The following is a 14,219-nucleotide window of genomic DNA, read 5'->3' as shown; positions in this document are numbered from 1 at the left end:
TTCCGCTCCAGATGTACACATTTTAAATATAATATATTAATTTTGAAATGTAACATTTAACATGACTAATTCAAATAATAGCATTTGTAAAATTATAAAGCAAAACATTAAATGTGCAAAAAAAATTGTATTTCCAAGTCGACTAGCAGCAGCAGCTCTCGTTTAATCGACTAGTCGAATACTCACACATCCCTTTTTTTCCTCCTCGAGTTTGAGCAGCATATTCTCCATATTCATGTATCAGACTACATGAGCAATAAAAGCCTGATGTATCAAATATGATACTCAAAAAAAAGCGAAAGATATGCAATTTTTGTCTAAATGTTCAATAAATTCTTCCATTATTGAGTATTTTTTTCGTATGTCAAGCTTTAACAGGGTTCATAAACAGGTGCACACCTCTAGCTGTGCGTCTTCTGATGTCACACACTGACAATAGCCAGGGAGCTCCTGTGTGTTTGACTAGGGAAGGGCTTCCTCTCAGCACAATGGCTGTCCGCCTCAGCCTGACCTCAGACGCCCCGGTCACGCTTGTGGGCGAGACGCAGGGAAGTCTTCTACGAGAGGGGTCTGTCGTGGGCTAATGTTTCCGCACATTGAGTGTCAGTTTGACACCGCTCCCGTAGTTCAAGCAGGATTAGATGGGTCTATGTGACCTCCTCCTGGTGGAACCATAGACTGTAAAAAAAAAAGATGGACCACGCCCCTTCAAAGTGACGTCGCCAAAGTCCTAATACGGCGCTGACATCTTGTGCAGATTTGAGACCTGCTTCTGCGCAGTAGTGAACGTGTCAGACGAGTCGCGATATCAAGGTCCCGCCCTCACTCCCGTAGAAACGGTTTACTGTGTGAAATAAACAGTGATGGACATGTAGAAATTAAAGTTAAAGCTCCAATCTCCTCCTGAAAATCCAAAAAAAAGTCTGTTGGTGCCTCGCTGACTACTTCGTTTAGAGAAGCTGTCAATCACAGCTGTCAATCATGACGACACATTCCCGTTTTTGTAGCATCAAATAACTAACTAAGACCAAACTTATTTTAAAAAACAAACACTTAAAGGGATACTTCAGGATTTAGCATTAAGCTTTGTATTAGTAGAAAACCTGTAGTTACCGTGCTTTCCACCCTCATATCCTCCTGAGACGAGAGATTTATGTATTTTTTTTTTTTGTCTGGAAAAAAATCCTCCAATGACGCAAAAATCGTCATTTTGCGTCATCTGAGGATTTTTTGGCCAGAGGTTAAAGACTACAGCCAGTAGTAGGAGCTGTCCCGCATGTTTTCAACCCGCCCATAAAGGGTGGGATCTCACTCACAGAATGTACACACGGTGTCAGCCATCTTTCATTGGAAGCAAAGCTAGCAGGCTCCTGTTCTGTGGAGAAAGCTGAGTAGTAGGGGTTACCATCCTCTTTTTCCCGGACATGTCCGGCCGTCGAGATCGTCCAAAATGTCCGGGATTCGGCTTTTGCTTTCTCTGTGGTCGCCTTTCATTGTTTACATGCACACCTTTTGTTTCTATCTAACTGAATTCAGTCCGATTGGTGAATCTGAATGTAGTGTTTACATGAACGCTAAACAAGTGATCGGTTGATGTGCGTTTTAACATTGCTTAGAAAATTCCCGCTCCTCCGTGAGAGATACGAGACCGGTGCGTCTCACAGGTGTCGCTCATCAGTAATCACGCCACCGGCCTCGCGTCGTTCTCCCACGGCCCTCAGCCTCGTCCTGCTCGCCACAGTAAACATGATGAATGGCGACTGTAGAACGCAGAAGCCGAATCCCGGACATTTTGGGCGATCTCGAAATCCTGGGCAGACTCGTCACGGAGACTCGCTAGTAGCCTAGCCTTGTTGTTTAACTGCGCGCTCTTACCAGTGGGCGTGGCTTGGGAGTGGCCTCGTAGAGCAGCGAAGCAAGTGCATTCTGGGAGTTGTTGTCTTTCATCCACATAAGCCAAAAATACATTTTCTGGCTTTTCCCAGTCTAGAAAGCTCCAAATTCAAAAATAATTTCACATTTTTTCTACATAAATGACCCATTTTAAATACACATTCATCTTTCCAGAGGTGAAGTATCCCTTTAAACTTAAATCAGCGTGATAAATACGACTTCAAATGACTATCGCGTCCCATTAGACTTCATGGGGAAGGCGGGGCTTATGACCTATACTGGGACCAGCCACCGGGGGGGGGCGATCGAGACACTTTGGCTTCACTTTTCAGGACTTGTTTGGATCAGTAAAGACTGAGTTACACGTTTTCAAGGCTAAACTACTGTTTCTCTTTGTGTGTCTCTAGTATCTGGGGCACGTGGAGGTCGATGAGTCTCGTGGAATGCACATCTGTGAAGAAGCCGTCAAGAGATTGAAGACGGTAGGTGTACGAACACACACAGATCTTCAGTCAGAAACACAAGACTTCCTTCATCTCCTGTTCATCACCTTAACAATCTCCTCAGTCCATGTCTGCTCTCCTCCAATCACATCACATCTCTTATCCTGCGGTCGACACCAAGTGATCTATTTAAAGTGTGTCTGTCTTCTTCTGCTGTTCTCTCCCCCTTCTGTCGGTCTCGCTCATGTTAACAGTTTAAAAATGTTCCAGGTTTAAAACAAGTTGACCTCAAATGTCTGCATTTGTGTCATGATGTCGATTAACTCGTCACTTAACAAAAGCTACATTTACAATAGGCACTTTAATGGAAGTACTGTACTGTAGATAGGAGCAGATAATAAATGTTAAAGTCCCCCTGTGTTTAAAAATCAAGCAGCTTTTAATGTTGTTTATATGTCTATAGTGTTTTAATATGCTTTAAGACAAAGCATGTGTAAATTCATAAGTCGACACCATTGCTGAGTATTTCCTCCTTAAAAATGCAGTGAACCAAAGACAGTCTCAAAAACACGCTTTGAAATCGCTAGTGTTTCTGACGTCACAAACTACCTTGTAACCAATCAGATCAACGTGTGATCGTCAACCAGTGGATCTCTGAGCTGAGTGAGTGAGTGGAGGTGGGGCTCATTTGCATATTCATAGAACTGATATACTAAAAAGAGTGAAGGCAACAGGGGCGTGTCTAGAGCATTTTCAGTGGGGGGGCCATGCTGGGGCACTGCCTCCAAACGGGGTGGCCGCCAGTGACAAAAAAAAAAGAAGCTAAATTCTACAGTAGCCTATATTACGTAAATCCTACTGATTTTATTTTTTTTAACTTGAATAAAGTTACTTGTAAACAAATGTAGTAATAAAGCACATTTTTGATTAATTTAGTTTTTTGTCATCCCTGCATCCATTAAGTTAAATTTGAGAGCCAGTGTTTATTATTTTTTGTGTTTTCATAAAACTAACAAGTTTATAAAATAAAAGCAATTTTAATAATGAGCCATTTTAAAAACCCAGAAGCAGAAACGATGTCAACTATTTTCTTTTAATTAGTTTGGCCATTACAATATACAGTAGTTTTATTCACAATCTCTTTCAAATAATAATAATAAAAAAATAAAAACAAATTCCCCCCACTGTAATAATTCAAATGGTTTGGCCAAAACATCAGTGTTTCATTCAGCATTTCTTTCAGACTCATTTACAAAAAAGCTGAGTAACTCAGAGTTAAAGGGATGGTTCACTTTGAAATTACATTTTGGTATGTTTTAGCTTACGTATGTTTAAGGGCATTCAAGATGTAGGTGTCTTTTTTTTCCGCAGTAGTTTCAATTTTGATATTTTTAGGTCAAACCGTTCTTGTCTGTCAGTCATGTAATGCAGGTCTATGATCACTATCTCAAAGAGCATGCACAATGAAGTCCAAATTAAACAATTCCCCATCGTAAGTACACATTGATGGCCTAAGACACGAAACGAGCGGTTTGTGTGAGAAAAAGAGCAGTATTTAAATAGTTTTTACCTCTACACAACCACGTCCAAGTGATCTGAGGGCGCACGCGCTTCCTGGTGTGTGACGTGTGCGCGCGTTCTGGCTTAGCTCCGGAAAGAGCCGGACGTGATCTCGGATGTGTACAAGAGGTAAAAAACTATATAAATACTGTTCGTTTTCTCACACAAACCGCTCGTTTCGTGTCTTAGGCCATCATTGTGTACTTAAGATGGGTTACTTACTCACAACTTGCGACCGTTGTTTCTCTGGCGCTGCACTTCTTTGAATCGCGAACTTCAGTAGAGTCTATAAACTGATTGGCTGTAAAATGAACCAATCACAAGACATCTTATAGGGGGGGCACCTGGGGTGGCCAATCGAATTTCAGGGGGGGCCGGTGCCCCCCCTGGCCACCACGTAGACCCGCCCCTGGAAGGCAAGAGTGTCGAGTTACATTCAAGATATTTTAAGGCATGGAGGTTGACATGAAAAACGTTCATTTTTCATAATTTTGGTGATCAAAGATGAGTTTTAAGGGATACAATTATTGACCACAGTCTACAGGGGGACTTTAAAATAAACATTATTTAAGACAAGTATTTCTGCAAGAATTATCCATCATTCATGTTAACACAAGACTAGTGTGAAACAATTGCTTAGTTTTTAAGTTTTTAAATCATTACAAAAAAGTATTACTTTTATTCAGTAAGGATGAATTAAATAGAGAAGTGACAGCAGACTTTTACACCGTTGCGAAAATATTGTGTTTTAAATGAATGCCATTCTTTTGAAAATCCTTAAAACAATCCTTAAAAAACGATAACCTTTTTCACAAAAATCATTAAGTTTTCAACATTGATAATAATCAGAAATGTTCTTGAGCATCAAATCATCATATTAGAGTGATGAAGGATGAAGGATCATGTGACACTGAAGTCTGGAGTAATGATGCTGGAAATTCAGCTTTGATCACAGGAATAAATTTACATTTTAAAGTATATTTTTTGTTTGACCATTATTTAAAATTGTAATAATATTTCACAATTACTGTTTTTACTGTATGTTTTCTCTTAAATAAATGCAGCCTTGGTGAGCAGAAGAGACTTTAAAACAAAAACATTAAAACATCTTACTGACCCCAAACTTTTCTTATATATATAAGTTTTTAGCCAATAATCGTCCAGTAAAGTAATCGCTGTAAAGCCCTGTATCGCTCTCCCAAACCGTCAGAATCATCTGCATTTCCACTGGCTTGACTGCTGAGCCGAGGGTGTAGCGTTACCTCATAACCTGCCCACAAACCTGCCACAATAGTCTGTTTTGATAACATACTTAACATTCAAAACAGTTCAATTTAGCATTTGTGTCATCATGAGCGTCACATTTGCTAAATAAAATAATTTAATTTCAGACTGACTGAAAAAAGTAAGTAGGGCTGAAGTAACTTTGCCAGCACAACAAAAATAGGCCAGTGCACAGCATTGTTGATTTGAATGGGAGTGATGTGGTTTCGTGACTTGTTTTGTAAACACATTATCCCGAATGCTTCCACATTGGGCACCAGCTCCAGCACCGAGTCAGCAGAACAGGTATCTTATGATTTCCTCAAACCGCAGCACGTAAGCACACAATCCACCAGGAGAAGGACAGGCGTGAGTTTCCGGTCTCGGCAGCGCCCAGCGGAAGACATTCCATTCCTCAGGGTAAAGGAAATCCACTGTGTGTCTATTTCCCGCATTGACAAGGCCTCGGACGCCTCCGCCCAGGTTAAGCTCAGGGGAAAATAGTCGTGATGTTTGTCACTTTCCACCTGACGGCTTGCTCTGAGTAATTGTGAATCTTCTCGGTCTGACCTACTGTTTAATCACATTTCACATTAGTGCTTCAGGTCGGAGGATGAGGGCTGCTTGTCGAGGGCCATCCTTTTCTGTGAGGTTTAATTGAGGAAGTGGCTATAGAACTAGTCTCTTTCTCACACTCTTTAAATGCTTCTTTTTTTTTTTTTTACATTGAATTTCACGAAGTCTGTCAAAGAAAAGATCTTGCTTTTTTCAATGCGGTCAATAGAAACGAAGGTTCAGAGTTCACAGATGTCTGCATGCTCTGTGAAGAAACTCCCACTCGTCTGGGAATTCTGCCGTAGTCTCTCATACGGCTGCTTTCACAGAGAGTAATAAAAGGAAGAGTTCAACTAGGAATGAAAATTGTGTCATTTACTCTACTCATGTTTTTAAAATCCCCATATTCTGACTAAAATTGCTAAATGAAAGGTTCAATAAGCGATTTCTGAAAAACGCTGTTGAAAGTGGATGAGAGTGAGCACCACAACACACTTATGGCCAATCAGTAGTAGGAGGCGTGTCCACTCATAATGGGGAGGAGAGAGAGTGAGCCAATCAGCAGTAGAGGGCTTGTTCACTCATTATGGGAGAGGAGGGAGAGTGAGCCAATCAGCAGTAGAGGGCGTGTCCACTCATGATGGGGGAGGAGAGAGAGTGAGCCAATCAGCAGTAGAGGGCGTGTCCACTCATGATGGGGGAGGAGAGAGAGTGAGCCAATCAGCAGTAGAGGGCTTGTTCACTCATTATGGGAGAGGAGGGAGAGTGATCCAATCAGCAGTAGAGGGCTTGTTCACTCATTATGGGAGAGGAGGGAGAGTGAGTCAGTCAGCAGTAGAGGGCGTGTCCACTCATTATGGGAAAGGAGGGAGAGTGAGCCAATCAGCAATAGAGGGCGTGTCCACTCATGATGGGGGAGGAGAGAGAGTGAGCCAATCAGCAGTAGAGGGCGTGTCCACTCATGATGGGGGAGGAGAGAGAGTGAGCCAATCAGCAGTAGAGGGCGTGTCCACTCATGATGGGGGAGGAGAGAGTGAGCAAATCAGCAGTAGGGGGCGTGTCAACTCATGATGAGGTAGGAGAGAGAGTGAGCCAATCAGCAGTAGAGGGTGTGTCCACTCATGGTGAGGGAGGAGGGAGAGTGAGCCAATCAGCAGTAGGGGGCGTGTCCACTCATGATGAGGTAGGAGAGAGAGTGAGCCTATCAGCAGTAGGGGGCGTGTCCACTCATGATGGGGGAGGAGAGAGAGTGAGCCAATCAGCAGTAGAGGGCGTTGTTCAGTCATGGTGAGGGAGGAGGGAGAGTGAGCCTATCAGCAGTAGGGGGCGTGTCCACTCATGATGGGGGAGGAGAGAGAGTGAGCCAATCAGCAGTAGAGGGCGTTGTTCAGTCATGGTGAGGGGGGAGGAGAGAGAGTGAGCCAATCAGCAGTAGAGGGCGTTGTTCAGTCATGGTGAGGGAGGAGGGAGAGTGAGCCTATCAGCAGTGAGCAAGAGGGCGATTTGAAGAGAGATGGCTGAGAGACATTAAAAAAAGAGAGAAGGTCAGAGGAATATCACTGAGAAGGATTATGATCAGACAAGATTTTTAATTTTTAATTTTCAAACTTTAAATCCATCGAACTTTTATATTGGCTAAAAACCGCAGGGAGCTCTGAAAGCTGTTTTTATTTTTTTTGATAAGCACTTCTCATTACAAGTATGTGATGATGTTTGGTGCATGTTTTGTTCTTAAATGCTTGTTGAAGTGACTCAAACCCAGAGCAGATGCAGAAATTGAGTTAGTGTGGAGCCGAGTCGCTCTGAGACGCTGAAAACACCATCGGGTCATGAACTGCTCGCGTGCAAATGAACACAGTGCAGCGCTTCACTATGAAACACGCAACACATATATTTATATCATTTAATCACAGCCTTTGCGGGCACCATATTGCCATTTCGGTTTCATTTCAAATAATCTTGCAGCCCTAGTCTGAGTGTTATGCCTGTTAACATAACACAAGATTTAAAGAGGCAGCTAGACAGTCCAAATCTTATTATCTCCTCAACTAATCAACACTAATTAAGTTACCATCACTGTAACCCGGAGCACAAAATCAAGTGGCTTTAAAAGGAGAAGTGGCAGGATCTGTGTGTGTGTGTGTGTGTGTGTGTATGTGTGTGTGTGAGAGGACTGTTTTCTAACCCGTAATGTGATTTCCTCTCCCTGGAAGCCTGCCACCCGTGTCCAGGAAGTCCATGTCTCTCTGCAGAGGCTCATCTTTATTAATGTCATCCACTTGTGTTTATTGTTTATCATTACTGTGTTTGCTGCACCCAACATCCTCCAGATGGCGCTCTCATTCATAATGATAAACGTGCTTCACATATATGAAGGCTTGTGTCTGGCATGTGAAGATCTAATCCCTATAATGTCCCTAATGTCTGCATTTGGTGACTATATTAATAAAATGATATGAATTTTATAGACTATATTAAAATAATTGTATGTAATTACTTAAAAGACTTCCTGATAAAACGCTTAAGTTATGTTTTCACTTGCTTTTCTAAAAGTGCAAATGCTTGGAGCTTGTCTAATTTTAATCGGGAAAATATTTCACATTTTCTAGGTTGGTATTGGCATATATATATATATATATATATATGAAGCGATAAGTCCTTCGATTTGATCTTGTGTGTTAGAAGCGGGTTGATGGCTTGTCGTGAGGCTCTGTCTTGCTAGGCTTTGTAACAGAACTCTTATCCCGAGTTTAACCTTCAGGTTTTAGAAGAATGAGAGCAAGCACACACTTCCGCACTGATTCTAGCCCCCTCTGTTTGTGTTTGCTGATGATCTTTGACCTCTGGAAGTTGGAATTCAGGGGAAGGACATTAGCCTTATGCCATCAGACGCACCCTTTCTGTTCAATGATTAAGCCGTTTGTGTTGGCGCTCGTTTTCTCTTCTGTTGTAAACAACCTTGTGACCTCCTGTTTTCTGCAGACCCTGATGGAAATAAATGTTGTGATGTCATTTCCAACAAGAGGTGCACACATTTTTGGTCAAGATCTAGTATTGACAATGCAAGAGTCAAGACTCTGTAAAGTCTCCTCCAGCACATCCCAAAGACTTTCAATGAATTTAAGGTCTGGGGCCGGTTTCACTAAGCTATTTTAGACCGGTCTATAGTGTTAGACAAGTCTAAAATGTGCTCATGGACTAGTCTAATGCAAGTTAGACTGTTTCACAAAAATAAAGACTGACTTAATTTAGACTCCTTACCCCCAGGCTAACTTAGGTCTAAGACTCTGTTACCTTGGCAACCAGCACTAACAATCAGTTACATTACAAACAGCCAAAAGAAAAGGGAAAATGGCTCATAATTTAAACATTTCTTCTTGTTACTACATTCTCCGCTAAATTTCCCAAGTAAAATGTCCTTGTAACTGTTACACTCCTCCAACAAACACATATTTTCCACTGGGGTAAACTGCACTGAGCGCCTACTCGATCCGCCATGTTTTTTGTTTTGAAAAGTGTCTTAATTTACCCAGAATGCATTGCAGTGTATTCCTACTTAAGATAGTCAGAGTCTTAAGTGCTTTGTGCAACGGTCTGGTTTAGATGTCCATCTGAAGTCTGACTATCTACTATATCTAAGCCATAGTCAAAGTCTATCTTTTGTGAAACCGACTCCTTGGACTCATTTGTGAGTCTAATGTGTGAAAATGATTCTTCATGTTCCTCACAACCATTCGTTCACAATCTGAGCCTCATGAATCTTGACATTGTCCTTCTGGAATATGGCCATGATGTGTTTCCTACATGGTTGTTCAAGAAATTAAAAGCTACTCACTCCATCAATTAGGGTTAGAAGAGCTGTTGCCAAACATAAAACATGTTAGAAACATAATAATCACAGCAATAATGATCCGGTCATAAACTCTTAAGTGTTTGACTATTTGAGTCCAAACAGCAACTTTTTTTTTTTTTTGGCCGGACAGTGTATTCTCAGAGCTAACCAATAATGTTTGTGGGCTGGTTATGTAGTAACTGTTATGACAACTGTCCTCAAAACAGTGGAAATGCAGGGAGAGGATTGCAGATTTCAGTGAAGGGGGACATTTAAATTTTTCTTTCCTTTAGTGTTTCCTGTTTCTATGTATGTCCAGATCTTGTATTCGTGTCTGTCTACGATCTGCATGTTCTCTGCTCAATATCTCTAGCGTCAGTGCGGACGTTATTACCCATGAAACTCCAGCCCTCCTCCATCTGTTTGCATATGTTCTGATGTGAATGCATTATGATGTTCTCTTTTTCTAAGCAGGTTTGTTCTCATGAGCCATTAAGAGCATCTCGATCCTCTCTCTCACCCCTTAAACCTTCTTTTCTAACCCAATGAGCATTGCTTTCCTTCTATGGCTGTGTATGAACGTGTGACATGCTCTTCAGCATAACCATAACTTTAACTTTCCGTAACATGTAACCTCCACCTCTTTCTGTGAAACTCTCTGTGCCCTTAACTGAAGATGTGGGGTCAGTATATAATGGTTATGGTGGTCACGATTACTTGAACTGAAATCCAAACCTCAGTTAAGGGACATGAGGTCAGTGTAGATGAGGAAGTGAGTCTTAGACCTGGCGAACGGTGCACTTCTTGTTTCACAAAAGGCCACATACACACGGCGAAGCGTAGGGAATGTCGGATGCACTGATGCGGTTAACGGTCCACATGCATATTCATAATACAGCAGTCGGTCCTTCTTCTCCACTAATGATAACCACTGCAACGTATGAGTCGCGCATCTGTAAACAAGAAACATGATGCGAGCAGTTTGTGAACACAGTTGTAGATGTAGCTGTCATATCTATAAATAACCAAACTCTGTAGAGAACAGGAATTCAACTGCATGTGTATCAGGGTGTCAGTGTTATAAAATAAAAAATCAGTTTAAGTTTTACTAATTTTGTTATTTACCAGTTACTAGTTTTTTTTTATGTGTCTATAATTAGTTATTAGTTCATTTTGTTAATACATATGACAAATAGCTCTTTTTCAGATTTTATTTTCATTCAGTCAGCATTTATTTTATTTAAGTTGAGATTAAACCGTATGAAGATTTTATATCACGATTATAGTTACCAAAATTATCACGGTTATCGGTATTATCAAGGTATTGTTAAGATGTGCTGGAAATGTTCAAAAGCTGAAATAATTTTGCCACATTTTATATTGAAAACCAACAAGTAATGAATAAAATAAGCAGCACTATGTGCTTTTTGTTCGCTTAAACATTAAAATAATAATATTGACAACAACAACGGCCGTATTTGAGGTGAACAAAATGCTTACAACATAACGTTTATCTACGACATGTTCAAATAAATTTTTACAAAATGATAAACCTCACATTTCAGCCTTTAAACCGTTTTTTAAGAAAAGCGATGAGTCAAAATGATAAAGGATTATAGGTTTTTTATCTGCTCTGTAAATAATTCTAGATACCTTGTTATACGAATTGTTTAGACTTTAGATTGCACATCAGATTATTTTCCATCAATCGGTTAAAATGTACAACTTTGCAAAAAAATCCAGCCCAATTTACGAGATGGTCCTCACTGCAGAACACGAAATCCAGGGGGAGATTTCGATTACCTCCCACCTTACCTAAATCTACCCATCTCCACCCCCTGATCCCTAAACCCACCCCTAAACCTACCCATCTCCACCCCTTGATCCCTAAACCCGCCCCTAAACCTACCCATCTCCACCCCCTGATCCCTAAACCCACCCCTAAACACCCCCTGATCCCTAAACCCACCCCTAAACACCCCCTGATCCCTAAACCCACCCCTAAACACCCCCTGATCCCTAAACCCACCCCTAAACCTACCAATCTCCACCCCCTGATCCCTAAACCCACCCCTAAACACCCCCTGATCCCTAAACCTACCCATCTCCATCCCCTGATCCCTAAACCCGCCCCTAAACCTACCAATCTCCACCCCCTGATCCCTAAACCCACCCCTAAACCTACCCATCTCCACCCCCTGATCCCTAAACCCACCCCTAACTCTAACCCATCTCCACCCCCTGATCCCTAAACCCACCCCTAACTCTAACCCATCTCCACCCCCTGATCCCTAAACCCACCCCTAAACCTACCCATATCCACCCCCTGATCCCTAAACCCACCCCTAAACCTACCCATATCCACCCCCTGATCCCTAAACCCACCCCTAAACCTACCCATCTCCACCCCCTGATCCCTAAACCCACCCCTAAACCTACCCATATCCACCCCCTGATCCCTAAACCCACCCCTAAACCTACCCATCTCCACCCCCTGATCCCTAAACCCACCCCTAACTCTAACCCATCTCCACCCCCTGATCCCTAAACCCACCCCTAAACCTACCCATCTCCACCCCCTGATCCCTAAACCCACCCCTAAACCTACCCATCTCCACCCCCTGATCCCTAAACCCACCCCTAAACCTACCCATATCCACCCCCTGATCCCTAAACCCACCCCTAAACCTACCCATCTCCACCCCCTGATCCCTAAACCCACCCCTAACTCTAACCCATCTCCACCCCCTGATCCCTAAACCCACCCCTAAACCTACCCATCTCCACCCCCTGATCCCTAAACCCACCCCTAACTCTAACCCATCTCCACCCCCTGATCCCTAAACCCACCCCTAAACCTACCCATCTCCACCCCCTGATCCCTAAACCCACCCCTAAACCTACCCATCTCCACCCCCTGATCCCTAAACCCACCCCTAACTCTAACCCATCTCCACCCCCTGATCCCTAAACCCACCCCTAAACCTACCCATATCCACCCCCTGATCCCTAAACCCACCCCTAGACCTACCAATCTCCACCCCTTAGATCTGGATCCAACTCCGCCCCCTGGATCTCGTGTACTGCAGTGAGGTGCTACTGCAATTTTCAGGGGCAGAATAAAAAAGCCCCCTCTCTGACAGTAGGTGGCGCTTACTGAACAGCAGAAATAGATCTGTGTCCCTGTGCACTTATAAACACTACTTTATTAGGCACTACACAGACATAAGATGAAGACAGTCAGTTCCCATTCGATTCATTCATTCATACATTTTTATATTCACACAGCACTCAACTGTAAAGATTGTAAAAGTTTGTAGAGGTTGTAAAACTTCACTGCCTTCTGCCATGTTTTCACGCAAAATGAAACCTAAGCTGCATGCTGTTGCTTTACTTCGTTTAATGCTGGACATAATTTACCATACGGTTTTCAAATCACGGGAATCAAATACGGTTTTAATGATAATTCAAATATTAAATGCTAATGCTAACCGCCAGGAGTTTTAGGAAACCTGTAACCGTTTCATCCCTAATTTCACTTTATTTAAATGGTTTTAGTTAACAATTATAGCTCTAGTGTGTATGTGGCCAAAGAGGGATTCTCTTCCTCTCATATCTGGGATGTGTGTACGGGATCAGTGAACACCGGAGCCGAGATCAGTTCTGTCCCTGTGGCTCTTCTGATGGAAACCCTCGAGGTCATCAGAAGCAATCCTAATGAACTACTGCTCAAAGCTGCTGCCATCACTAACATGATAACATGATTTCGTTTAGAGGATTAGTTCACACCAAACAAGGAAACATCTGTCATGATTTACTCACTCTCACTCAAACCTGCTTTTTCTTTTTCTTATGTGAAACACAAAAGGAGATATTTACTCATTTGTTCATGCTGCTCTTTTCCACACAAAGAAATTGAATGGAAACAAAAGCTGTTGAACTCCAGAAAAACAGTAAAAAGCACCACAAAAGTAATCAGTGTGACTCTTAGGGCTGCAAGATCATGGTTAAACTAATCATAATTATTTTGCTAAAGTTATAATCACGATTGGTCTTATTTGAGAAATTTATTTTTTACATTTTTATCAGATTTATTGCTCTTTAGCGTGAGTTGTAAGCTGTTTATGCACATATACAGTACAGGCCAAAAGTTTGGAAACATTACTATTTTTAATGTTTTTGAAAGAAGTTTCTTCTGCTCATCAAGCCTGCATTTATTTGATCAAAAATACAGAAAAAAAAAAGTAATATTGTGAACTGTTTCCAACACTCATAATAAATCAGAATATTAGAATGATTTCTAAAGGATCATGTGATAGACTGGAGTAATGATGCTGAAAATTCAGCTTTGCATCACAGGAATAAATTATTTTTTAAACTATATTCAAATAGAAAACTATTATTTTAAGTTGTAATAATATTTCACAATATTACCTTTTTTTTTTTTTTTCTGTATTTTTGATCAAATAAATGCAGGCTTGATGAGCAGAAGAAACTTCTTTCAAAAACATAAAAAATAGTAAACGTTTCCAAACTTTTGGCCTGTACTGTAGAACTATAAAACTAAACAAAAATGTAGTTTTTGTTTAGTTTAGAAACTAAACTAAATTAACGTTACTTTCTAAGTTGATGTGATCATCATTTTGAAAATAAATAAAAGTGCATTTCCGATG

The 14,219-nt window shown here is 41.5% G+C and overlaps 1 protein-coding gene across 3 annotated transcripts in view; it reads left to right on the top strand.

Moving 5' to 3' along the window:
* Positions 1-14,219, top strand: part of numb (NUMB endocytic adaptor protein) — a 78,615-nt gene that overhangs the window by 38,302 nt on the left and 26,094 nt on the right. For all 3 annotated transcript variants that reach the window (XM_084393185.1, XM_084393186.1, XM_084393184.1), the window contains exon 3: positions 2,301-2,375. In XM_084393185.1, coding sequence (XP_084249311.1) covers positions 2,301-2,375 — 75 coding nt within the window. The remainder of the gene's footprint in view (positions 1-2,300; positions 2,376-14,219) is intronic.

The sequence above is a fragment of the Rutilus rutilus genome (assembly GCF_951802725.1).
Source record: "Rutilus rutilus genome assembly, chromosome: 21".
NCBI classification, from domain to species: domain Eukaryota; kingdom Metazoa; phylum Chordata; class Actinopteri; order Cypriniformes; family Leuciscidae; genus Rutilus; species Rutilus rutilus.
This window is presented reverse-complemented; position numbering and strand designations above follow the sequence as displayed.